Source organism: Chiloscyllium plagiosum, chromosome 14 (assembly GCF_004010195.1).
Source record: "Chiloscyllium plagiosum isolate BGI_BamShark_2017 chromosome 14, ASM401019v2, whole genome shotgun sequence".
Lineage (NCBI taxonomy): Eukaryota > Metazoa > Chordata > Chondrichthyes > Orectolobiformes > Hemiscylliidae > Chiloscyllium > Chiloscyllium plagiosum.
In genome coordinates this window covers 40,812,189-40,838,505 of record NC_057723.1, presented here as the reverse complement: position 1 = coordinate 40,838,505, position 26,317 = coordinate 40,812,189, and the positions used below count along the sequence as shown (strand labels likewise).

The 26,317-nt window shown below is 40.2% G+C and overlaps 1 protein-coding gene across 13 annotated transcripts in view; it reads left to right on the top strand.

Moving 5' to 3' along the window:
• Positions 1-439: 439 nt before the first annotated feature.
• Positions 440-26,317, top strand: part of cxxc5a (CXXC finger protein 5a) — a 38,794-nt gene continuing 12,916 nt past the window's right edge. Inside the window, exons 1-5 of one of the 13 annotated variants that reach the window (XM_043703664.1) lie at positions 4,248-4,395; positions 12,888-13,009; positions 13,164-13,365; positions 14,519-14,716; positions 18,970-19,926. In XM_043703664.1, the coding sequence (XP_043559599.1) occupies positions 19,135-19,926 (792 nt within the window). In that variant the 5' untranslated portion in view covers positions 4,248-4,395; positions 12,888-13,009; positions 13,164-13,365; positions 14,519-14,716; positions 18,970-19,134. The other 12 variants (XM_043703668.1, XM_043703666.1, XM_043703662.1 and 9 more) reach the window with 12 other exon arrangements.

The window sequence follows — 26,317 nt, the reverse complement described above, 5'->3', positions numbered from 1 at the left end:
TCAATGTAGATAAGCTGTCTAGAACCTTACCAAAGTAGCCATTCATTAGATACTTGACAATCAGTAACCACAGCCAATTTGATCAAGGAATATTTTTAATCAAAGTATGATTCTGTTCTCATGTTATGCTCACATATATGCACTTCCTATTATTTTCTATCGTGATCTGATTTTTTTCTTAATCCAAGTTCACAAAGGTCAATTGTAAGACTCAAGCTATTGACCTGAATGAAATCAGGGGTGAAATATAAAATTTCCTAGTGTGCACTGCTGTAACTGGCAGCATCATCAGCCTGTTAGCCATCAGGGAAACTCAATTCTGATTCTACTCATTGTGATAGAGAAGGAACGTTGAATTAATATTCTGGTGACATGCCAAATGTTCCATAAATCATCTTTCATTGCCAGAAAGGAAGATTGTCAAAGAACAAAATTAATATACGTGCAAACAAGTTACCCCAGAAGCTGTTATTCAGAAATGTGAACAAAGGGGACCAAATTACATTGCCATTGTGAAACGTTTCACTGAGCTTTAGGCAAATACAAGCATACATGTAGAATTTCACTCAACAGCCTTTGACTGCATCTGAAAAAGCAATAGGTGGTCCACAAAATCTGGCAAGAATTCTGCCCACACAGGTCATCTGAATGCCACATATTTGCACTTGCATAAGATGTAGAAGGTGGGTGCTGATATAGGCAAATGGATTACACATATTTTTTCATACCAACAGATGCATAACTCTATCTGCATGCATATGGCTATAAGCAGCAACAGTGAGTGTACAAGTAGGTAATATATTAAAGTCAAAGCCTTTGTAAGGAAGACTGCTGGCAATATAGGGTATGAAGGCACAATGAGTGGGGACCAAGAGACTGGAATGACCCTTCACAATTATGGTAATTACCTTCCTTTTGTTTTCATTCTTTACTTCTTTATTCATTTGCTCATTCATTTTGTAACATACAAATAGAAACTGTAATACAACAACTTTACTGAAGGAGGAGATAAGCCAAATAGATAGTATCAGTAACATACCTCATCACACTGTTTGATTATCTTTAACTGGGAAGGGAGGAGCACTTTGTGTGTTGCAGCTGGTAAAGTACAACTGAGAGGAGCAAGGGGAATTAAAAGGTGAAGTCTTTTGGACAGAGAATTAGCTTAAGGGCTTTAGCAGCTGTTGACCCCAGAGCTTTTGAGGTCACAGACTTGCCCTCAAGTTGGTAGGTCAGCATCAGCAGTGACTTTTCAATAAGTTTGGAGACAACTGTCCAACTATGGAGGAATCCGCAACCCCTGCCTGATCCCCTCCTCCACCACTTTTGTTGTTTCCCCACTCTCCCTCTGCCGCTTACCTTTCCTCCTGCCTCTGTTGGCTGCTGCCTTAGGCTGATTCTGCTTGTGGCTTTTTCTACCAATGTCATGGCAAGACCTCATTTACAGCAAGCATAACAATCAATTTGGACACTTTAGTCAATCTGTCCTATGGTATACCCTCAGTTCATTCCAAGAATCTAAATTTTTACTTCAGAGTGCCAATGGCTTGCTCTATCAAGATTCTGGTATCAGCTTGCCCCATTAATTAAGTTCATACCACACAACACCAGAAGGAGCCTATTCAGTCCATTGAATTCATGCCAGGTCTCTGTAGAGCATCTAATCAGGCATATCGCCTCACTGTGTTCATGTAGGCCTGCAAATTCCTTAATTGGATGAAGATTTTCCTACTATATAGTAAGAACACAGCTGTGAGTCTATGCATGTAGTGTTATATTTTTGAGATTGATTGGCCCCTATACACTACTTGCCAGTGCTCTCATCTTGTCTTCAGTGTCTTGGGAAGCCTTCAAAACTTGAGGATATTTTGTTAAAACAAAATTGAAATATTATTCTAATCAAGCAGTTACCATATGTTAATAGGTAACTTTTCTCTCTCAAGGAGATCACATGCAAACAACCTGCCAGCCCAGTTTGAATTGCTGAATTGAAACTACCTTCTCAGCATATTCACATTTTCACCAAATGTAACTATCCACTAAGGTATTTGTACCTGAATGACTCAACTGTGCACTGCAACCCTGAAGATCTTGCAGAGATTTTGCGATACTGCCTTAGAGTGGCATGAACGTTCAGTCCACTTTTATTTTCTGAACTAGATAGTAATCTTTGTCCACGAGTGATTTACAGAATGAACAAGGGCTATGTAAAGTTCAGCGGCAGTTTCGATAAGTAATCATTGCCATTACAAATGTGTTTGAACATAAATAGGGACAATTCTTTGCCTCAGTACACATCCACTGATACACATCCCCTATTTATTCCAGGATGTCAAAACTCTGGAGGTATAAAGGTGAGTCTTAAGCGAATATCTAAATTGAAAACACATTTGCCTGGCATGTTATATGTGCATACCTTTCCCTCCAACTTGTCCAAAAATGGGCAAATACATCTTCAAATTGGAAGGAAAATTTGCAATGCCAGCCAATGGTGCTTAACTATAGGAAATTGTGCGTTTAATAATGTGGTGGAAATAACTAAACAGCAAAGAGCACAAAATGAATGAGAAATATAAATATGAAGTACAAAACAAATCCACTCATAGAATAAAGATCCAACATAATGGAATGGAACTTTCACGCTGTGTCAATTTTTATACTTGCTGAGCATTTGAAGTGCTTTCCGGTGAGCAGGATAAACATATTCCTGTGGCATAAATAAGGTGGGTTTCTCATAAAGTATATAGGTACTTTGTGCGGGAAACATTTCCAGAGTGCATTTTGCCATATTCTGCACAAAGAACACATGGCATTAGTAAGTACTTTGTAAACTCTTAATTTGTATCAGGTTAAATATTTCGATTTTTATGTTAGCATCAAGGATTAAACGAATATATTTTGTTAACCAGTGCTCCTACATATCCCTCAGATTCTCTGAGATTAGAAAATAACTATCCAACGCCCTAACCCCACTAAGTATTCATTTGCCCAAATGATTGCAAAGGGAAAACAAAGCACTATCATAAATTTTCTTTTGAACTGAAAATTATGGAAGAGAATTCCATTGGTATGGAAAATTGTAATATCTTAATTGAGTGACAAAAAGCCCTTCAGCAGGTCAAATCACCCAACAGCAATATTCAAGAAGCCTCATTCAGCCTGGTTATATATTACATTTGCTGACACCTTGAAGCAATGATTATCCAGAACACAGAGCGGTTATCCAGAATGTCATGGGAAAATCAATGGACCATGGTGACCTTACCAAACACCTCAACAAAATATGAGAATCATTTTTTAAAAAATGTTAACGAATTATTTTCTTCAAGTAAAATGAAGTGGGTAAAACTTTAGCCCATGGTTTCCTGCCATTAGTTGTAATATTAACAATACTGTTCAAGCTTTGTTGAATCAATGTGCCCACATTAGCAGGATGACCGTGCCTAATTCTCCTCTATGCACGTGATTGTAAATTCCGAATCGACTGTTCATTCAGATATTGTCACTAACAACAAAGCCCCCTGTAATAACGGGGCATGAGGGGATATCTTAAAATAAACTGTGTGCAACTGGACTTCATCACGGAAAATATGGAGACTGCCTGAAGTGAGAATGCAGAGCGCGTCTGTGTGAGGGAGAAAAAAAGGCTTCGACAGTCCGACTGTGAAACGAAAGATGAAGGCAGTCAGTGTGTGGTGGCTGTGTGTTGATGTGTTGTTTGCTCATTGCAGAGGCTCAGCCCGATCGATGCTCATTGATTGTCCCTGACGAGCTGCTCCAGTTTCCAACCAATGTCAGCGTGTCTCCGGCTCGCCAGGATGGGGAGAAATGAAATTAAAGAAAATCTCTGCCGCTCTGGCAGCGTCGTTTCCACACACTTCACTTGGCAGTGTGCCAAATGCGAGGAGAAGCACATCGAAAAGGTGGACTGGTAATCTGCATTAAGGATCAGAAACGCTTCAACTGTTCTCCTGAACTCCGAGCCACGCTTTCCACACACTGGGAATGCTTCACTGGCCTTCCTGCTAAACAGATTGATGGAATGAAATGTTCCCAAAGATGGTGTTTCTTAAAATCAGGGAAAAAAAAACTCATTTCTGGACAAACTTCTCCCGCTAGTTTTTTTTTTGTTTAAACATTTGAGCGATTCTGCAAAACTGAATTACATGTTTGGAGGCGCGGTTCGAACCGAGTAAAATTGTTTCCACTGGCTGCGTCGGATTACGTGTCAGTTCAAAAGGTTGGGTCTTCGGTTCACGGAGATCCACTTCGGTTTTTGTGGCAAGCTCCAAAATTGTATGAAATGTATTTGCATGTACTTCCAGAGCGATCTGGGATGTAGAGGAAGGCTTGCAGGAATCGGAAGGTTGTAGTCTTCTCACTTTGTGTTATTGAGTGAGTTTTTGCAAGACCGTTACCTTGTTGCAGAGTTTTGCACGGGATTGTTGTTGCTGCTTTAAAGTGTGATTGTGATCTGGGTCTCTGGGTTTGTTTGATCCTCAGTGCTGCAGCTGTTAGACACTGGCTGCTTCAGCACATCCCTCCCTCTGTTGGATCTGCCTTTGGTAGGTGCGGGGGAATAAAAAAAAAGGCCTGTGTTTGCAAATATGCAGATGTTATCATTGCTGAAATCTTAGTGCGCTGTGGTGGATCAGAGGCAAAAAAAAATGCAATTTTTTGGATGGCCGGTGGGGAAGGAAAGTAGTTGTTTTCTAGCGGATATTGGTTGTATCGTGGCGGTGGTCGCTGTAAACATACGGGTTTCAGCTCATTGTTGGAAATTAAGCAAAAAAAAAGAGAAAGTATTTGATGTGAAAATGTGCACTCTGCTAAGCTTGTAACTCGTTTAGTCTGACGAAGGTGTGTTTACAATTTGAAAAAACAATGTTTGCATCTGCTTCTTTTTCACTTCGTCTCTTTTTTTTCTTTTATTTTCTACCCCCGTAGAGTTTATCGAGGGCAGTGTTTTCCAGCTCCACCTTCTGTTAAGCGAGGCTTTCCTTTCAAATCCGTGTTAATCAAGAAGTTGCGGGTTTTGTCAATGGGGGGAAAAAAGTCTCCGTGCTCGTTTTATTTTCTTCGCCAGAATCACCATGTCTTTCTGAAACTAGTTGTTGGAATGCTGTTGTGGTTCAGTTCTACGGGATAAATAAATTAGCCGGTAGTTTGCTGAACATGAACAGTGCGCGGGATCAAAGCAGAGCTTGCCTAGTGGTTATGCAAAATGTTCTCGGCTTCCTTTTTAATGGACAACCTTTATGTGGATCGAGTGCTATAGCAGCGATCATGTGAAGTTAGCATGAAACGCTTGAAGAAAATTTTGGAATAAGGAAAATAGGATCAGAATGCAATGGATATTTATCCCATATTTCTGAGCAATATTTTATATAACACCTCATTCTTGGAAACAGAAATGGGTAGAATTTCTGACCGGTCTTAGTGGCTTTTTTGGGTCCTTGAATCACGATTGTATGGAGCAGTTGTTAGGTGCGAACAATTGGCAACATGTTAAGATCTGCAAGATAATGAGGTGGATATCACGGTACATTGAAACAGTTGGTCGGTGCGAACAGTTGGTAAAGTGCAGGGGTTTACCAAGTAATTAGGTGCAAAAAAAATACTTATTTTTCCTGGTTCATAAAGCAAAAAAAAAGTTAATACAAAAGTCAAAATTGAGATCCTACATGATGATGTTAATACATATTTTGGTGAGTTACCTGGATTATTTTAGAACCAATTAGGATATTAAATATAACTGTTTTAAGTCATGCCGGGTATCATATATATGTGTTGAAAATTTACCATTAGTTATTACATAGTGTAACATCAAAAAAGAAAACATGTTATAAAGTACTGATTTATGACAGTCTTCAGTGCGTGAGAAAGTAGTTATGCTTCATAGTCCATTGAGCAGACAAGAAAAGTATGACTGGAATGCTGGTCTGCTTAGTTGTTATCAGTTGGCCCAGTAGGAGTGTCATTATTGTCCTCTGGGAAGGAGAAAAAAAGAGAGAAAAAGGAGAGTCCCCATTTCTTTATCTGCCAGATAGTTACGTACTTCATAAAACATTCGATAATACCAAGAGGGAATAGAAGCACACTTGATGGTATCCTTTATCCAGTGATAGTATGGCTTATCAACATCTAGTGGTAGGTGAAGAGTATTTATTTGGCTGAGGTTTCGGAAGACAGTTGGGGCCCATGTGCTCCTCAATGTGAGCCATTGCCTTCAGGAAGGGAGAAACTTGGGAACAAATTGTAATGAATGTTTTTGTATCTCAATAAAATATATTGCAGTTCAGATTTTTGCATCTGGAAGTGTTAATTTTGGCTCACATGAGTAATTCCTTCGCATGTAAAGGCAAAGAATACATGGCAAAAAAACAAAGCAACACCTCTGTGGAGGGGAATGAAGCCTGGCAATAGTGGATCAAATGTTTCATATGTGCAATTCCCAATTTTCCCTTCCATCGATTTCAATCAAAAAGAGTTTGACCTTCACCACCAAAACTAAGATATTCCCATTGTCTTTAAGCAACAGGACAATTGATTATGCCCTGTTCATTTCAGTAACAGTAATAATAGTCTTTAGAACTCATCTCAAAACTATGCATCAATGTCTGGTCTTTAGTTATCTGGAGAACCTTATGCTGCTGTTCTGTAGTGGGCATATGCTTGTTGAATAACTACATATAGTGTGATTAGTGGAACCTGCTTTTGCTCTGTACTAAATCCTTACATTTCAATGTTCCAAGGAGTGGCTAGCCAGAATGGGTAATCATTCGATTTTTGGGTTATAAGTTTAATTTTAAGATAAAAGGTTTTGTTTGGTCAATTGGAAACATGTAATGTAATCTTAACCTTTTTTTATACTGGGAGATGAACAGTCCACACATGTATTTAGTTCATATCAATTAAGATCACATTTATAGTGTCTAATTAATTATACTTGTAAATAAAATATATTGCTGCAATCTTTTAGTTTGCATTGATTTTTACATACCATCTATCCTTTATATACACTTCACTTTACTGTGACTGCACAGACGTCTCTCCCAATAGCTGTGATTCAGCCTTCACTGATCTCCACCACTGATTAGTTCGGTCTGCAGCAGAAGGAACGTAAGGAGGACTCTTACCTCTCATGTTTTTTCACAGGACTCGGGGCTAATGATTCTGGTAGTTCAGTGCTAATACTGGATGAGGCTTTTTTCCTATTTCTAGAGATTTGTTATGGGCCTTACATGACAAGGATACTTAATTACCACTTAACATTAGTGGCTCCACTTTTGGCCCTTTCAAATGAGTATTTTTAAAGAAACAAGGAATATGTTTAGGCAGAGATATCAAGCAGATAATATTGCTGAAGACAAATAGCTGTATTGTGAAGCGTTTTTGGAAAGTGTATGATCAAGTATCTGAATGAAAATAAAGAACGTCTCTAGTGGAAGAGGTACATGTCTAATGATTTAAGTAGTACACTTCCCTAATAGTCCTCCTCCCTTGCTAGATGCAGTCGCCCCTCCTTGACTGTGGTAGCAGTTTCAGTATGAAACCCAATACACTGTCAGAAGAAGCATTATAACAGCTTTTTTTTTCTCCTTGCCTTTATTTGAACTGTTATTCATTTATTAAGTACTGAAGATTACTTTGAAATACAGACACAATTTGAAATTAATTTTGATTGTGTTTCTCAAATGCCTAATGTTTGCTGGAATTTGTTAGGAATATTATTAATTTAAGTGTTTTGGTAAAAGTAGAGAGAATTTTTATTGGTAAAAAATATTTTAAAAGTGTTAACTCTTGATTCCCTTAAATGTCTGTAATTGTTACTTAGAAAATGTTTGAAGGTAGAAGAGAAAACAGTTTTTCCAATCATTAAATCTAGGAATTATCAACAGTGTGCCGATAATACAGTATTTTCTCATTTATTTATCACATGCATGTTGCCCTTTTCTTATTGACGACAATGACTTTGTTAACACTATTTTGTTAAAATTAGTATATTTTAACAGTGCAATCTATCTGTTCAGAAATGTATCAATATTCCAAGTGCCACAGATAAAGTTTCTCTTAAAACTGTCAACATTTTTGTTTATTCATAGAGCTCATTAGTGAGGAAGAAATTGAAAATCCTAGGCTGTTATTTTTAAGCTTAGAGTTATTTATATAATACTGACTTTGTGTTTACAACATAAACGGAGTAACCTGCAGGTAATGGTTTACAGTCAAAAGTATATGACAGATTTTTTTGGTAATTAGTACTTGTTAATTAATATGTAATTATAAATATTGTGAATTGAAAAGATACTATTACAGAAATAAACATGTTGAAATAGCAACACATGACCTGATGTATGATTATTGCAACATTAAAATATTTGTACACTGGTAAAATAACTGTTTAAATTAAAGCGAAGGTGCAGCTTGTAGGCAAGGAAACATTTTAGTTAAATATATGAATCAGTTGTTCTTTTAACATGAGGAGATCAGTAAGTATGTAACTCCTATTTTTACACAACTCTGAGAGGGTGTACACCTGATAGTCCATGCAAACTTGTAGTGAAATGCTAAGGTGATGTTTTTATTTGAGTTCCTTTTTGACTTCAGCCCTGCTTGCCTACCCTGGTCAGGTGAGAGAGTACCATCCAGTGTAGCTCCCTCGCTTCAGCAGACTTGTTTACTCAGTGAGTCTTCACCCCCTACATTGTGTGTGCTTATGTAAAGAAGTGCCTTGGTTCTGAAGGAGCCAAGTTGCTGAGGAAGTTTGTCTTCACTACAGCTTGGGGAGAGAAGTCTACCCCTCCAGGCCCATGTCATCATATTAGTCAGGCCTGTTAACACATATGTTCCATTTTTGCCTGACAAAATTACAATCTTAAATGTAATCCCAGGTGGCTGCCAATGTATTAATGATATGTTAATAAATGGAAAACAGCAACCCAATTTTGAAGATCAGGAAAGCTGTCCAGCCTAAAAGTTGTTGAAAACTTAACAGCAAGACTTTGCCCCAACTTTTACCTGCTAACCAATTAAATTCCCTTACTTGTCCTTCTAAAAGCAGCAGGCAGTTGCATCCATTATTTCAGTTTCTCCCTCTACAAATACTGCCAGATTGTCTGACTATTTGAGCATTTTCTGATCTTATTTCAGACTTCAAACATTGTGTCTTTTTACTTTTGTCATAACTTTACACTTTGATTCAGTTCTAGATTTTCTGCATTAAACATGGAAATCAAATCTTGCCAGATAATTTCTTTAATCAATAGAAGTTGGGAAAAATGTAAAACCAATTTACATCTGAGGAAAAAGGGCTGCATTCGTTAAATCATTTTCTTCAGTCAGTTGCCTCTGTTCTTCAGCCAAGACTTGGGTGACAGCTCAGAGATTTTTTCATAATCTTTTATTTTTCACTGGTCCAACCTGTATGGGTCATTGGCTATTGCATCTTCACTTCTTGTCTCATGACATGACTTGTTTTATATGTATTTAGTGTGTTGTCTGAAGTCAGAAAATAAAATTATGTGTATTGAGTACATGGTAGGCACAAGACCTTTTGCAGAATATGCTTAGTTTTGCTTTGTTTGTTTGTCCTGACTGAAGTAATTAAACATTACAGAAAAAACCTATTCCTGATGTTTGTAGATACCTAATTAGCTGTCCAGGTTGCATATGTTGTCCGTTTATCCATTGTTAATACTGTTAGCACAGTAGACAATTTATTCCTCTTTTCCTCTTTTGAAGACATTAATTTCTGCAATGAGTGATTCTGTAGATCTCAGTCCTTTATCTAAGTGTGTTTTTTTTTAAATGTAAACCTAGATTATAGTTGTTGCAGGGAATGTTCCACCATGGGACATCTACAGAAGACCTGAATCCAACCTCAATCAATGCCCACATTCACATTCTTAACCAGAGAAAAATGATAGCAAGATTTCTGCTCTTGATTGCTGACTTTAATCTCCTTAACTGAATTGTGATTCCTCCTGTAACCAATCAGGCACAGATTGGCTAGTTCAACCAATGCTGTTCTTTAAGACAATTTACTCCTTTAACCAACTGAGACTATGGTGCAATTTTTATGTGGAGCTTGTGAAGAAAATCGTTCCTTTTACTCAACCATGCCAACTTCACAGTAAGACTCACAAAATAGTTTATTTTATGGAGGGAAATGTGTTCTTAAAGTGTTTGGGCGGAGCTAATAACATCTTTGGTGTTCAGGTTGGTGCTTGTTCTTCTTCAGTAGAGAACTGTTAAAGAGAAAATTGAGTATTGTCTGTGTTAACAAAAAGGAAAAATCCACCATGATTTAAACTGGCAAATCCCAGAACACAGCAGAGAAATATGTATGCAAGTTAATAGAAAATAAATATTGTTCTGGTCCAACTTAATAGACAAGTGGAACAATTATTATCGTGGCTCAAAACTTTCTCACCTAATGCTCAATTAAGCAGAAAATTAGAATGTTGCTTTATGCATATAAAAAGAATAGAACAAATGGAGGCAGGATTTTCCTTTCAGTATGATCATATTGTTTCCTGACCTGGACCTGATCCAGCCTCTGGGTGGAGATAGTGAAAACCCCTGATTTTATAGAGAGTGGGATTGGTGGCATGTGAGTGGCTACAGTGTGAGTGAGTTTGAAAGAGTGCTATCCTTATTTAAACCCACTCCAGCAGCTACCCTTGTGGCTGCCATTTCAATCCATTATTTGATGGGTTAAAATGGGGCAGCACTGATGGATACTTGGAACTCAAGCTAGAACTAGTCCTCACTTTGTGGACATAGATTGCATCCATGGTCATCCACAAGATTCTCTAGACTTTGGAACAGTTTTCATGGATCACGCAGTGGTTAATGTAACCCCACTGTTTAAAAGAAGGAGGTAGAGGGAAAACAAAGTTTTTAGACCAGTTAATCTGACATCAGTAGTGGGGACAATATTAGACTTCATTATAAAAGATTTGATAGCAGACTACTTGGAATACGGTGACAGGATTGGACAGGCTCAGCATGGATTTATGAAAGGGAAATCATGTTTGACAAATGTGCTGGAATTGTTCAAGGATGTAACTAATGCAGAAGGAGAAACCAGTGGATATGACTTCTCAGAGCTTTTAGAAGGCTTTTGATAAGAACCCACATTAGACATTAGCATGTAAAATTAAAGCACATGGGACTGGGGGTTGTGTACTGAATGGATAGAGAACTAATGGCAAAGAGGAAACCGAGTGGAAATAAACTGGTAATATTCCGAGTGGCAGGCAGTGACTAGTGAGGTACTGCAGGAATTAGTGATTAGACCCCCAATAGTTCACAATATACAGTAATGATTTAGATGAAGGAACTAAATGTAACAACCCTTAACTTTGTAAATGACATAATACAAGGTGGGAGGGTGAACTGTAAGGAGGATGCAGAGATGCTTCAGTGTGATTTGGACAAATCGACTAAATAGGCAAATGCATGACAGATGAAGTCTACTGCAGATAAATATGAGATTATCCACTTCAATAGCAAATACAGGAAGGCAGATTATTATCAGAATGGCGATAGATTGGGAAAATGGGAGGTGCCATGAAACCTGGGTGTCTTTGTACATCAGTTGCTGTAAGTAATATTGCAGATGTGGCAGGCAGTGAAGAAGGTAGATGATATGTTGGCTTTCATAGCAAGAGAATTCAGCTACAGGAGCTGGCATGTCTTGTACAGGGTCTTCGTGAAACTACACCTGGAGCACTGTGCAGTTTTGGCCTGTTTCTCTGAGGAAAAAATGTTCTAACTGTGGAGGGAGTGCAATAGACCATTTCTTGGGATAGCAGGACTGACATATGAAGAGAGACTGAATCAGTTAGGCCTGTATTTACAGGAAGTTGTGATTTCATAACTACGTCTAAAATTCTAACAGAACTGGACAGGGTAAGCACAGGAAGTGTGTTCCCGATGACCAGGGAGTCTGGAACCAGGGGTCATAGTTTAACGATACTTTTGTAAGCTAATTAGGACTGAGAATGAAATATTTTTTCACCCAGAGAGTGGTGAACCTGTAGAATTCTCTGCCACAGAAGGTGGTTGAGGCCAAAATATTTTGTTTTCCAGAAGGGGTTAGGCATACAGGTCATTCTTCTATAATGTGACAGTTATGTTCCTCTGCAATCTCCTGCTATAGAAAATCATGCTATGTGAAACCACGACTGAAATCACACTGTGGAAGGTTGCGTTATGGAAAACCCAGTACACCTGTTCAGAAAATTTGCATTATACAAACAACGTCCACAGTTTATGTATCACATTATAGCTAATTTGTGCTGATGAAACGCATGTTATAGAGGAACTATTGATAGTTCTTGGGGCTAAAAGGATCCAAGATTATTGAGGAGAAAACAAGGAAAGGGTACCAAGTTGGATGACCAGCCAATACCATACTGAATGGCTGAGCAGGCTCAAAGGGCTGCTCCTATTTTCTATGTTTTCAGACCTATGTGATCTCTTCAGTGAAGGAGCAGCAGGTGGTAGGAGGAGATTAGCCCTCTTAGACCCAGCAGGCCGGATGGAGGCTGCTGCCGCAGTTAGCAGACCATCTGTGGTGCACAGGAACTGAATCAGTTGCAGGAAGAGGTTCAATATCTTTATTCGTTCTGGCACTGAACGTTCAGGACAAACTTTGCAGACACCCTCCTGTAGACAGTCAGGAGCCTGAGATCTAATGCAGCTCCTGAACATGGGAGGTATGTGCAAGAGCCCTTACCATATAAACAAAGCTCAGAACCTTCATGCTGCTGAGATCCTACCAGCATTGATATTTGCAACTTCTCATCTGTATGAGCTGTTGGCATTGGCCAGAGAGGCCAGCAATGCCTTATCTCTTTCTCTTTTGTTCTTTATAGGAGAAAATTGGCACATAATATCCATGAGTGGGCCCAGGTGGGCAGAAATATTCCCTGGCTGTCAACTGGAAAAGGGAACAATGGAGATGCTAGGGCTGCTGGCGAAGAACAAGTTGGGGAAGGTGAGAAGGGCTTTCCTCATTACAGATTCCAATGCATTCATTAAGTGGTGCATTATATCATTTGTCCACCTGACAGTATGTATTGGGAAATATGCACTGTGCAGAGCTTCTGTTCTTGAAGGCTAGCTCTCATGGTTTCTTGTGTCTCCCGTAGGTTCTGACCTGAGGTGCCACAGCAGACTCCTTCACCAAGTCTGGGACAGCCAATGCCAGAGTAGAGCTCAGTCTAAGCACTAACTCATCTCAAAAGTGCACCCTCCACCTGTGCAGGTTCTGGCTCTTTGGAGGTCCTTATATGTGATTACATAACATGGCGCTGGGTGATGAGTGAGCACTTCATGGATGAGCAGGAAAAGGTAAAAGTGGCAGCAATGGGCAGTGCCCCCTTTGGAGGATCGAGGACAAACAAAGCTCTGGTCAGCTGAATGCAGATGCATGACACAGGGAGTTGGAAAGGATGCTACAGTTAGATTAGCTGTAAGAAAGGTACTCCTACAGGTTAGACGTCCCAATGGCAGTGAGCAGACATGGACTCAGTGTTGAGGAATCGATCCAGCTCATGTGTGCCATTGTAGCCAATGGGATTTGACTGTATTAACTCTTCATGGAAAGAGTGACCAATTTCATGGGGAAATCATGTGTGGCAGCATGTGCAGTGCATGCAGGAACTGGTGCATTGATGTTCGTATGCCATGCTTAGGCTCTGATTGGTCTGTGGTTCTAATGGTGGAGAGATACTTGGAGGAAATGCCACTTGTACCTCAGCTGGTGCTCTTCTGTGGTAGTCTGGAGTGCTAGCCAAGAGCTGAGGCTGTCACTGAGGAGAATGAGAGTGCCATCCTCATGGGGCACAATCATCATTGGCCCCCTTGGGTCCTCTGATGGAGTATCCACTTCTCCCTGCAGTCATGTCAGTGCAGTACACAAGAGAAGTGCATTCATTCAAATTCTCCTTCCACACTGCGAGGTCCACATTGGGAATGACTGCCACATGTGTTTCAGCCAATTGAAAAAATCAGTGAGCTGGATGACCCCACCAGATCTAATGCAAAACTGGGAACACTGCAGAGAAGGTGCTGAAAGCAGAGACCAGTATATATTGCAGAGCACCAAGTGGGTTATTGTGCAGTGTTTGCCTTTTTGAACAATGTGTAAATATTGACACATGAAGCCAAATGTGTGTGAGCCTTTTATTAATGATGTTACGTTGAAGGAGGGATAAGGGTCTGTGATTAGTGACATTGAAACTTCTGGACAGATGTGTTTTAATCATTGTTGGTAGGAGTTAAAGTTTCTTGCAGATATGCTCTCATAGGCATCTTAAAGTGAGTTCCATCCAATGTTTGGGTTGGAGGGGTCTCGGCTGACATGTGCCTGGATCAGATGATCCTGAATGCTAATGTTGTCCTGATATCACTTTCAAACCTTGTTTACTTTCCTGTGCAGTCAGGAAATTTCTTCCTTCTCCTCATCCTTCCATCAATGAGCTGTGTCCTTTGAATGTTTCAGTGTCTTCAATCTGGAGAGCTATGTTTGGGGAGCTCAGCAAATCACCACTGTACATGAGGGCTTTACAGGAGTGTACTGTCAGGTACCATCTGACCAGTCCAGGCACTGAGACCACACCTTTAGAATCCACATGGCCTACTGGTTAATGCTTTTGAGATGATGACTTTTAACATCTCAGTTTTGAGTTCTCGAAGAGGGGTGAGTAATCATCTCTTTAACAGATATCTCCTAAATCTATCAGTTGTGTTTTTGGGGTTGAATAAAGAACTAGAGCACCTTGGGCTGCCATTGAGTGAAGTGATCATGGCTGCAGTCAGAAAGGTGAACACTCAGACACAGGAAACTCTTGTTGTGGTCACAGACCGCTTCAACATTGAGACAGTAGAAGACCTTCTATTGATGAATCTCATCAGACATTCAGATAGTGTCTTAATGGTTACTTCGGTGCAATTGATACAGTTCTGCATCTGGGGGAATTCAGAGATGGAAACAGAACGCACTGACCGATTTGGTTTTGAGGTCCAGTTGTCTGGAATTGTATGTACTGCTCAGATTTCTTAAGACAAACGGGCATTTATGAGATCTGCAGCTGATCCTCGGAAGGAGCCAGACCAGATGAGGTTACTGGCCACAGTGACTGGCAGCTTCCAGTGCAGAGCAAGCAGTGCTGTTAGGTGTGAGGTTTTCCACAATAAGGGAACACATTTCTGTGACTATCTGCCTGGAGCGTTGAAGTGTCCTGCAGTGCTGTGTTTTTTTTTGGTTTTCTGCATGTATCTCTGTCTTCAACTTCCTATCTGATGCTGAGGAATGGTCCTCTTTGCCTTCCTATCCCCTGTCATTCTTATCTACCTGCATGATGCCCAGGAGGATGTTGCTTCTTATCAAAGTTAGAGAGTGGCACATCTATTTGGCAGCTGCTGTTTTCTTTTTGTCTGGGTGGCCTCTCAGTTATGTTTGAAAGCCTTGCCCCCTCCTCTTATGCCACCGTGGTTCCAGCCCAGCAACAATCTCATGCACTGCCCAAGTGCTTTCTGATGACTCTTCCTGCACTGTGCCAATACTAAATCTGCCTTTCTACCATTCCAGCTTTCACCTGATTCTCAGAGCTTGCTATAACTGGCTCCCCACTGTTTGTCTGGCTTCATTTACATAGTCTGCCCGAGCAGACAGCTGCTATCAACATCTGAAAACTGTCCTGAATGAGCTTTCAGATGAGCATAACTGCAATTATTGCCAGATTAGGAATGTTCTGGGGACCACCCTCCTACTGCATGGGTGAAACATGCTGGTGATGGAAAACCAGCACATCATTTGATGGCAGTAGTTTCAATCACTATTCAGTTACTTTCCTATTCAGTGCTTTTTATTTGAACAGAATAGAACACTCGAGCATTATTGATGTGCAGAGAAATATATTTTGAAATTTTGCAACCATCAAGAGTGGTGTAGCAAATTTTAAAAGTGCAGTGACTTATATAACTGCTAAATGTTTGAATTTGTTTATATAAGCTTCATACCCTAACTGTAGAGCCACAGCCTCATATTTTAATATATTCATTATATTATCCAAACTGTGGTTTAACCATTAAATAAAAACTTCCAGACAGTCATCAGAAAACTCTCTATCAAGGCAGTAATTGAATCTTAAAAATACGTTTTTCATCTGTTAAAGATAAAATATATTGTTTTTATTCAAATCATGGACAGGTTGTTTGAATATGTTAGCATATTACAAATTTGTCAATCTTCAGATGAATTTTCGGGAGAAAGAATAATAATTTTAATGAAGACTTCCCATGGGAAAGATTGCAAGTTTAAAAAATAATGCAGCTGCCAGCGTTTTAGAAGTTATCCTACTGCATGGAAGTTACCACTGACACTTGGGATTATTTTGAGTAACATTTGTTTGTTACTTACTCGTTGCTTAAACAAAATAAAACTCATCTTAAGCAAAATGAATGATTATTCTCATTCAGTTACTAAAAATATAGTGTGAATGTTTGTTAGGCCTTTTAAATAGACACTGGTTGACTGATATTATTCTGTAGATTTCAATACAGTAATGTAGAATTGTCAACCTTGCTAAAAAGCTACCCTAGTTTTTTTTTATACCCTGTTCTACTGGAGAAAAATTCAAAATTCTAACATATCACATAAAAATTGAAATATGACATCTTGTCCAAATTTATTAACTTTCATGTAGTTCCTGTACTGATCAGGATTCCATGTTGACTGATTTCATTGGATATGTGTGTGTATGGGTGTGTCACTGGCAAGACCAGCATTTATTGCTCACCCCTAATTATCCTTGAACTGAGTGGCTTGGTAAGCCATTTTGGAGGACATTTAACAGTCAGCACCATTACTGTGGATCTGGAGTCACATATAGGTCAGACCAGGTAAGGATAGCAAATTGCATTTCATAAAGGACAGTAATGAACCAGATAAGTCTTTACAGCAATAGCAGTGGTTTCATGGCTGCTGTTAATGAGATTGGCTTTCAATTCCAGCTATTATGTAATGGAGATCAAAGGAGTTGCATCCTTGTTTATTTTTTCTCCATGCTTTGTCAATAAGAATATGGTTTTTGCAATGTCTTTAGCAGAAACAACAATACAAGGTACTTCACAGAAACATAATCATAAAAGGAAATGCAAGTTGAAATGTAGAGGGAAGGAAATATTAGAAGTGACTGAAAAATGAGTTAAAGAAATGGGTTTTCGAAAGGTCCTGAAAGTGAAATGAATATAGGAGAGAATTTAGAAATTAATCTGAAAGCAGAATCCAGAAATAAATTAAGATTTGGCAGTGTGAAGCATGCTGAAGAATAAGGGATTACAGCAAGCACTTTTTCAGAATTTCCTTTAATCAATTATCTTTTCCTCCCTTAAGCAAAAGGAACGATTCTGCTCATTCAGTTACTAAAAAGATAAAGTGTGAATGTGTGATAATAAACACTGATCTATTAATGTATTGTAATTCTGTATGTTGTGGACACAATAATGCAGAATTGTCATCCCTGCTGAAAAACTAGTCAATTCATGTGGTACTAAAGCTAAATAAGTGAATGTCGCCATAGTCCCAGAGGCTGCTTTTTCATGAGAAAAAAATGATTGGCAGTGACTTTAACCTGAAGGTCACCATGCCCCAAGCAAGAGGTGAGATTGCGAAGGTGGGACCCTCATGGTGACCTCAGGTCTTACAGGAATTGAACCATATTGTTGGTATCTCTCTGCATTCCAAACTAACCAAGTAATCCCAAAGCTAAAATTCGTTTTGTGAGACAATAGTTTGTCCATCAAGAGAAAGTAGTCTCTGGATACTTTGAAAACCAGCAGTTCACAACAAGAAAGAGGTTGAAATTGAATTAAGAAGAGCTGCAAATTGGTTACCAAATTCAGGATTCATTATACATTACAACCATTTTGCTTTCCATTAAAGCCAGCTCGGATTGTGTAATGGACAGGGAATGCATTACCAGCTGTGGTGTTCCACTGGCCAAAGTTGGATTTCACTGCCACCTGTTTTCTTTTTCTATGCTAAGGTCTGGGGATGTCCTAATCAAAAAAAAATTAATGATTTATTTTATTTAGGATTGAGATAACAGGAGAAAATCAGCCAGAAATTAAACACATTCCAGCCCTCTTTTGGAATTGGTTTCCTTCCATTTCTCCTGGTGTCACTGGCTCATACAAAGCTATAGCCAGGAAATAGATGACCTGTTCCAAGGCCAGCACCAGTGTATTTGTGAACATGTTGCTGGTTAAACAAAAAGTACTTCCAAAATGCAGTTTTCATTTGCCTCCATTGCCACATGTTGTGGGGAGAAACTAGGCTGTGCCCTGTAACTCAAATAGCAACATGGCTGAAATTGAGAATTCGTGACTGAAGAATTGAGTGTATTTCCCCCTGACTCTCTAAGCCCCTATATTGGTGATCTCAGATTAGATGTATTTATGAAATCTGCACTTAAGTAAAACAAGTAGCTAGTGACAAGCGTTCACGAGTGTCTCCAGCATGAAATGATTGAGTGTCGAATGAGTGCTACAATAGTTGCTTTGAGGTAACAAATGGAGATAGTAGTTGAATATCTTCACAGAAACTTTTCTTAAATTTTTGATTTTGAAATTTAGTTTGTAGCACAGTTATTTGTAATTTAATTTTTTAAACTAATTTCATACAGCATTTGTTGCAAAGTTATAAAAATTTAAATGCATAAATGTGTCAGGAGTTCTGAAATATATGAATTTATAGGATGTTAAAAATGGTCATGAAATTCTGCAATCTCTTTGCATATCATTTCAAAATTATGAAACATTTGGAAAATTATTTTTGTAATGTCTTGTTTTATCTAACAAGTAAGATGACACATTAGTAAAGTTTTTTTTTTAAGATTTGCTGTAAAGGTAAGGCCAAGGATAACTATTTTTTATTTCCTTTATTTAAAGAGCCTCGTCGTCCTTTGGGTAACTGCAGAAGGTTCACAGAGGTTCTCGAATCAGCTGTTCAGTTAGTGAAGATTTGCAACATTTTTCCAGGTGAATTTGGTAACCGAGAGCTGCTTCACATAGATACTTCATAATTTTGGTTTTCAAAATACTTCCGAATCTTTAATGATGTCTAATGCCGGCAAACTTACTGAGCAACAGATCTCTCAGACCATAGATCCTTTGGAAAAAGATAACTCTAAGGATGATGAACTTACTGCTGAATTCGAAAAAAGGAGCAGAAGTGGTATAATAAATGAGCCATTAAGCAAAGTTCTAAAGAAACCTCGTACATCAACTCGCTTTTCTACATTTGGCAGTACTAGCTCAATGATTGGGCAATTGCAGAATGGAAGTATCTTAGTACATGGAAAAGAATCAACTGTTGTTCCAAACAGTACTACCTCAAAGCACAAAAGAGTCTCTCACTTGCTAGACAAATCTGACAGGTCACTGGAAAGCTCATCAGAAATACAGAATGAAGTGCACATTGCTTCTTCAGACCTTCAAAAGCAGGTAGAACCTGAGCACATTTTCCTCTCTAGTGAGCGAGAAGCTGGGATTTCTGACATGGAGGTGGTATCAGCTGCCGAAGCAATCAGCAGTCCTGTTGATCTACCCTTCATGGGTGGAATTCCCTTGAATCCTGGTGTTTTTATTATGACTCCTGCTGGGATATTCATGGCAGATAGTGCACTTCAAATGGCCGGTCTGGTAGAATATCCATTGCAGAATGACCTTGCTTCAGCCATTCATTCTGGGAAAAAGAAGAGAAAGAGATGTGGCATGTGTGAGCCCTGCAGAAGAAGATTAAATTGTGAGGAATGCAGTAGCTGTAGAAATCGCAAAACCGGCCACCAAATTTGCAAACTGCGAAAATGTGAGGAACTTAAAAAAAAGCCAACAGCGGCGTTGGAGGTAAGGGTAACTCGAAAAAGATTTTTGATTAAGTTATTTTCTTTTCCCCCATGTTTGGAAAAAAAAACTGGGTGATTAAATGGTGGTGCTTGAATGATTCACATAGTCATCAATGCATTGAGATTGTTTTTGATATCTCTGCTAATTATACAATAATATTTATTCTATAGAATTTCCCTTTCAGGAGCACAAATTCTGCTTCAGCAAAAATTTCAATGTTTCTGCATTTGTGCAAATGACAATATGTTCTGTTTCTAAAATTGATCCTCAATTGTTGTAAAACCACCCTCTTCTTTTTTAAAAAAAAATATCTGCAGTCTGGACCTTAATTCGCAATTATTGATCCACAGTCACACACGATATTATTAAAAATAACCCCTGAATGTTGTAAATATTTGATCTTTTAAAGATGTGGGTTTTACTGCGACACCACCTGTTGGTTTGTTATAGTGTTATACAGCATGGAAATAGACCCTTCAGTGCAAGTTGTCCATGCCAACCAAATATCCTAATATGATTTAGTCCCATTTGCTAGCATTTGGGCCTTGTCCCTCTAAACCCTTCCTATTCATATACCCATCCAGATGCCTTTTATATGTTGTAATTATATCAACCTCCACCATTTCCTCTGGCAGTTTGTTCCATACACGTACCACCCTCTGCATGAAAAAGTTGCCTCACCTAGGTCCCATTTAAATCTTTCCACTCTCATCTTTTAAACCTGTGCCCTCTAGATTTGGACTCTTCTCCTCTTAGGGGAAAACGACCTTGGCTTCACCCAATCCATGCCCCTTATGATTTAAAACTTCTATAAGGTCATCCTGCATCCTCTAATGTTCCACGACAATGGCCCCAACCTATTCAGCCTCTTCCAATAGCTCATACCCTCTAATCCTGGCAACAAACTTGTAGATCTTTTTCTGAACCCTTTTAAATTTCACAACATCTTTGCTCTGCAGGGGGTGGGGGGGAGACCAGAATTGAATGCAGTCTTGTAAAGGTAGCCTCACCAATGTCCTGTACAGCCACAACATGACATCCCAACTCCTATTCTCAATGCACTGACTGATGAAGGCAAGTGTGCCAAAAGCCACCTTCACCATCTTGTCTACCTGTGATTCCACTTTCAAGGAACTATGCACCGGTACCTGCACCCCTAGGTCTCTGTTTGGCATTGCTCCCCAGGACCCTACCATTATCTGTATAAGTCCTGCCCTGGTTTGCCTTGTTGCTACTACATTACTAAACAAAAAGATAGTTAATAGTTTTCTTTTCAATGAACATACCATGTTTTAACTTTTTTTGTATTTGCAAGTGTGTAACTAAAGATTAATTTGATATGTGTAATTCTGTTACTAACAGTGGAAAAAATTAATTCCAAGAACAGAAGAGACATGTAGTATGTTGGGGAAATGTATTTACGATTACAACAAAAAATGGTATGGACGGGAGTAATTTTAAAAACGTTAGCTGGCTTATTAATCTCTGTCTTCAAGGCTTACAATGACTCACATTGCATAGATTTCTGTACCTTGGCATTTTTGTCATTCAAGTTTATGTTTCACTTTTCCATTGGAAACTTAGGTGTTTGGTCTGTATCTTCTAATGACATACTTTCATTTGGATTCTGATCATAAGTAAATAATTATAACTTTTTGACAACAGAATATAACAACTGATGCCTAACATCTATGCTGATACCTCCAATAGGATTGTAGTCAGTGGAACTGAAAGTTGGGATAGGTGTGGAAATGGCACAGTTTTCACTACTGCTTAGAGTCATCTGATCTAATAACAATCTTTTACGAAAGGAATTGTGTCATCCTTACCTAGTTGCCCTATATGTGACTCCAGATCCACAGCACTGTAGCAAACTCTTACCTGTGCTCTGGTATGACATAAGAAACCACACAGTTATGCAAATTGCTCGTGATAAAACATAACAAAAGGACAGACCAATCACCTTTTATACACGGGCATCTGATTTGGATATAGTAAAGGTGCACTTTGCCCAATAGACCCTAGGAAGACTTCCTCACTGATACATGGGAACTTGTACCAAAATTAAGAGATCTGACCTATAGATCAGGCAACAACTTGACAGACAAAAGCAAAATATTTCAGATGCCTGTTGGAAATCTAACATAAACACAGAACATGCTAAAAATACTCCTATCAGGGGAGAGAGAGAAGCAGAATTAATGGGAGATGTTTTGTGATGGAAGATTGAAGAGCTGTTTTATTGACCTGAATCTGCTGAGCAGTGGCTGTCTATAGTGCCAATTTGGTAAGGATTACACCATGCAGCTCTCAGGAACTCTGTCAACGTTGAGTGGAATTGGGGAAAGAGTGGAGGCTCCCTCTTTTTACAGCAGTGACTCTGTTTTTAATATTTAAAGGCCCTTTTTTTTTAATTAATGGAATGCATGAATGTTTGTTAAGTGGATGATGGGAGGGTAGATAGGATAGGCATGTGAGCTGGATAGGTGGGTGAATTAGGTATGAAGTTAGAAGGATGAGGAAATTAGTGAATTGGGGAGTTCGGTTGGGGATATTCAAGTCAAGTTGGATGGTTAGTCAGGGTAGGGAGATGGTATGGTCTAGTCAAGTGAGCGGACTGGTGTTAGTCAGATCTTCACAAGATAGTTGGATCCAGTTAGAAAGAACTAACCATGGGATACTCAAGTGGTTTCAGTGAGGGACTGTAGCCAGGCTGTCACATGGATGTATGTGAGGTTAAGGAGGGTGTGATCAATGGCAGTGGGAAGGTGTTTGAATTATTGAGAGACGGAGGGTATGACTGGGTGTCAGTTATGGCGTTACCTAGGTGTTTGACTAGGACATGGATTTTATTGTGGAGGGTTGGATGACTCCGCCCACTTGAGCTAAAAGCCTCTGGCTGGGAGCCAATAGGGAATCCAGCTGCCCCACAGTGATCTTCTGCCAAGAGGGTCAACCTTCATTGTCTGAGAGTGGAACATTTGCATCTTGGGGATCATAAACCCTATTCTAGAGAGCTGCGAATAATGAATATATAAAATTGTCCAGCAATAGTATCAACAACCTGTGCTCCAGAGCTAACCACGTCCTTAACCAAGCTGTTCCAGTGCAGTTACAACACTGGCATCTAGCCAGCAATGTGAAGAGTTGCCCAGGTATGACCTGTCCATAAAAGGAAAGACAAATGCAACACAGCCAGTTACCACTATCAATTTACACTCAATCAGCAGCAAAACAATGGAAGAGGTCGTAGACAATGCTCAAACATCAACAAAGCTGAGCTCAAGAGGGGAAGTGAGGGCGGCTGCTGTTGACATCAAGGCAGCATTTAAGCAATTATGGTATCAAAGAGACTTAGTGAAACTGATGTCAGTGGGAATCAGAAGAAAGCTCTCTGCTGGGTGGAGCTATACTTAACACAAAGGAAATAGGTGTAGGTGTTAGTCCCAGGGCATCACGACAGGAGTTCCTCAGGGTCATGTCCTAGGTCCATTCATCTTTAGCAGCTTCATCGATGACCTTCCCTCCGTCATAAAATGGGAATGTTGGCTGATGATTGCATGATGTCCAACACCATTCGTGACTCCTCAGATACTGAAGCAGTCCATATTGAAATGAAGTAAGATATGGATAACATCCAGCTTACACTGATTATTGGCAGATAAAATTTACATCATAGAAATGCCAGCCAATGATCTTCTCCAACAAGAAAGAGTCCAACCATTCTCCCCACTCTTTCCCCTCCTCCCCCCCCCCCCCCCCCCCAACTGATGTTTAATAGTGTTATAATCACTGAATCACCCACTATCAACATTTTAAGGGGTTACCATTGACCAGAAACTGTGGCTACAAGAACAGGTCAGAGCCTGTGAAATCTGCAGTAACTCACTTCTTGACAAGTTTTGAAGTGTCAATCATTCACAAAACGCAAGTCAGGAGTATGATGGAATATTCACCATTTTCCTTAATGAGTGCAGCTCCAACCACACTTAATAAAATTGACACGACCTGCATCAAAGAAACATATTCACCATTCACTACCGTTACGGATGGATTGTGGCAACAGTGTGTATCATATAGAAGATACACTGCAGCAATTCACCAACCCTCCTAACCTCTGACTTTGACCTGGTAAGCGGTATAAAGTTAGCTGATATATGGAAATACCACCACCTGACAATTTCTCTTTAACCCACACCCAACCTGATTTGGAACTAATTTGCTGTTCCTTCCATGTCACTGGGTCAACATCCTGGAGCTCCCTCTCTAACAGCACTTTGGCTGTATCTACACCACTTTGAATGCGAGAGTTCAAGAAGGCAGTGCACCACCATCTTCTCAAAGATCATAAATACTGGTCTTTCCAGCAATGCCACATTCTATGAACAAATATTTAAAGAAACACTGAATCATAGCAGTGTCATGGCACTGAAGGATGCTATTTGGCCCATCACAACAGTGCTGTTGGGAATACTGGCAGAACCTGAGAAGGAACAAGGTATCTCATGGTCTTGAAGGAACGTTTGAGCATTTTAAGTGGAATGGGATTGGAGACTCAAGTGAGCTGCAATGGGTCTAGTTTTAGAGGGGGAAGCATGAAGGAGTGCAACCATTTCTGGGCAGAGATGCCCTGGATGGACAATTAAACCTCACTTCCTTCCAACAAATAAAAGTGTGGATGAAAGTGAGTCACCCTTTTCTTGAGGACTGAAAGTTGGCACTTTCCTTTCACCTCCCAACTGCATATGTTAAAGCAACAGATGCAGAATGAGCTTGTCAAATATCTCTATTGTCATTTAATTTTCTCAGCAGGGCTAGGGATGGGTGGGCTGCCTAATGCATTGTTGACTACGTGTCGTAAATGTCAAGGATCAGTGGAAAAATGGTAGCCTGGCCACTTGCTTTATGTGATCACCCTCCACCTCCAAATATGCCGGCGGAATGCTACCAAATTGACTTCCAAGTTTTAGGCTGTCTAGTATTTTCTGGGCAACCATCCAGGTAATTATAGTAATCTTAGAATCAGAGACATTCACATAGGGTCCTGGGCAGAGGGGCAATTGCCTGTCAGAAGTTTAAGCTTTGCAGGTAATTTCCTTGTAAGTTCACACTAAGAAACCTTCTACAAGGTCTTGATGTGCATCTTTCATCATCCGACCGGTGTCCAGTGATTCAGAGGACAGAAGATTTTGGCATACATTGTGTTTCTCTCTCCAAAGGTGCTGCCGGATTTCCTTAACAGTATGGATTAGAGTGGTGCTGGAAAAGGGTCCCAGCTCCCAGCCCTGCCGGGTTGTCACCATCCCTCCAGACCTCCCCCCTCACTGAGGAAGAACGATCAGTCCTCAGCAAAGGACTCACCTTCGCCCCCCTCCGCCCACGCATCAATGAATTTAATACACACCGTGACGTCGAACACATCTTCAGCTGCCTCTGCCTCCGAGCTTACTTTTGCAATCAGGACTCCCACCCATCTTCTGAGGACTCCTTCACCCGGCTCAAACACACTGCATCCACCTGGACACACCGTGCTGGCCTATTACCCACCCTCGACCTCTTCATTTCCAACTGCCGCCGGGACATTAACCACTTCAACCTGTCTACCCCCTCACCCACTCCAACCTCTCACCCTCACAACGTGCAGCCCTCCACTCCCTCTGCTCCAATCCCAACCTCACCATCAAACCAGCAGATAAAGGGGGTGCAGTGGTAGTTTGGCGCACTGACCTCTATACAGCTGAAGCCAGACGCCAACTCGCAGACACCCCCTCCTACCACCCCCTCGACCATGACCCCACCCCCAGTTCTACCTCCTTCCCAAGATCCACAAGCCTGACCACCCTGGCTGACCCATTGTCTCTGCCCCACTGAACTCCTCTTTACCTACATTGACACTGTCCTATCCCCCCTAGTCCAGGAACTCCCCACATAAGTTCGAGATGCCACCCATGCCCTCCACCTCCTCCGAGACTTCCATTTCCCCGGCCCCCAACATCTCATCTTTCCAATCCCTCTACACCTCCATCCACCATGACCAGGGCCTCCAAGCCCTCTGTTTTTTCCTCTCCTGATGTCCCCAACAATACCCTTCCACCGACACTCATTCGTTTGGCTGAACTGGTCCTTGCCCTTTACAATTTCTCTTTCGAATCCTCCCACTTCCTCCAAACTAAAAAGGTAGTCAGGGGCACCCGTATGGGCCCCAACTATGCCTGTCTCTTTGTTGGCTACGTAGAACAGTCCATCTTCCGTAGTTACGCCGGCACCACTCCCCACCTGTTTCTCCGCTACATTGATGACTGCATTGACGCCACCTCGTGCTCCCGCGAGGAGGTTGAGCAATTCATCAACTTCACCAACACATTCTACCCTGACCTTAAATTTACCTGGA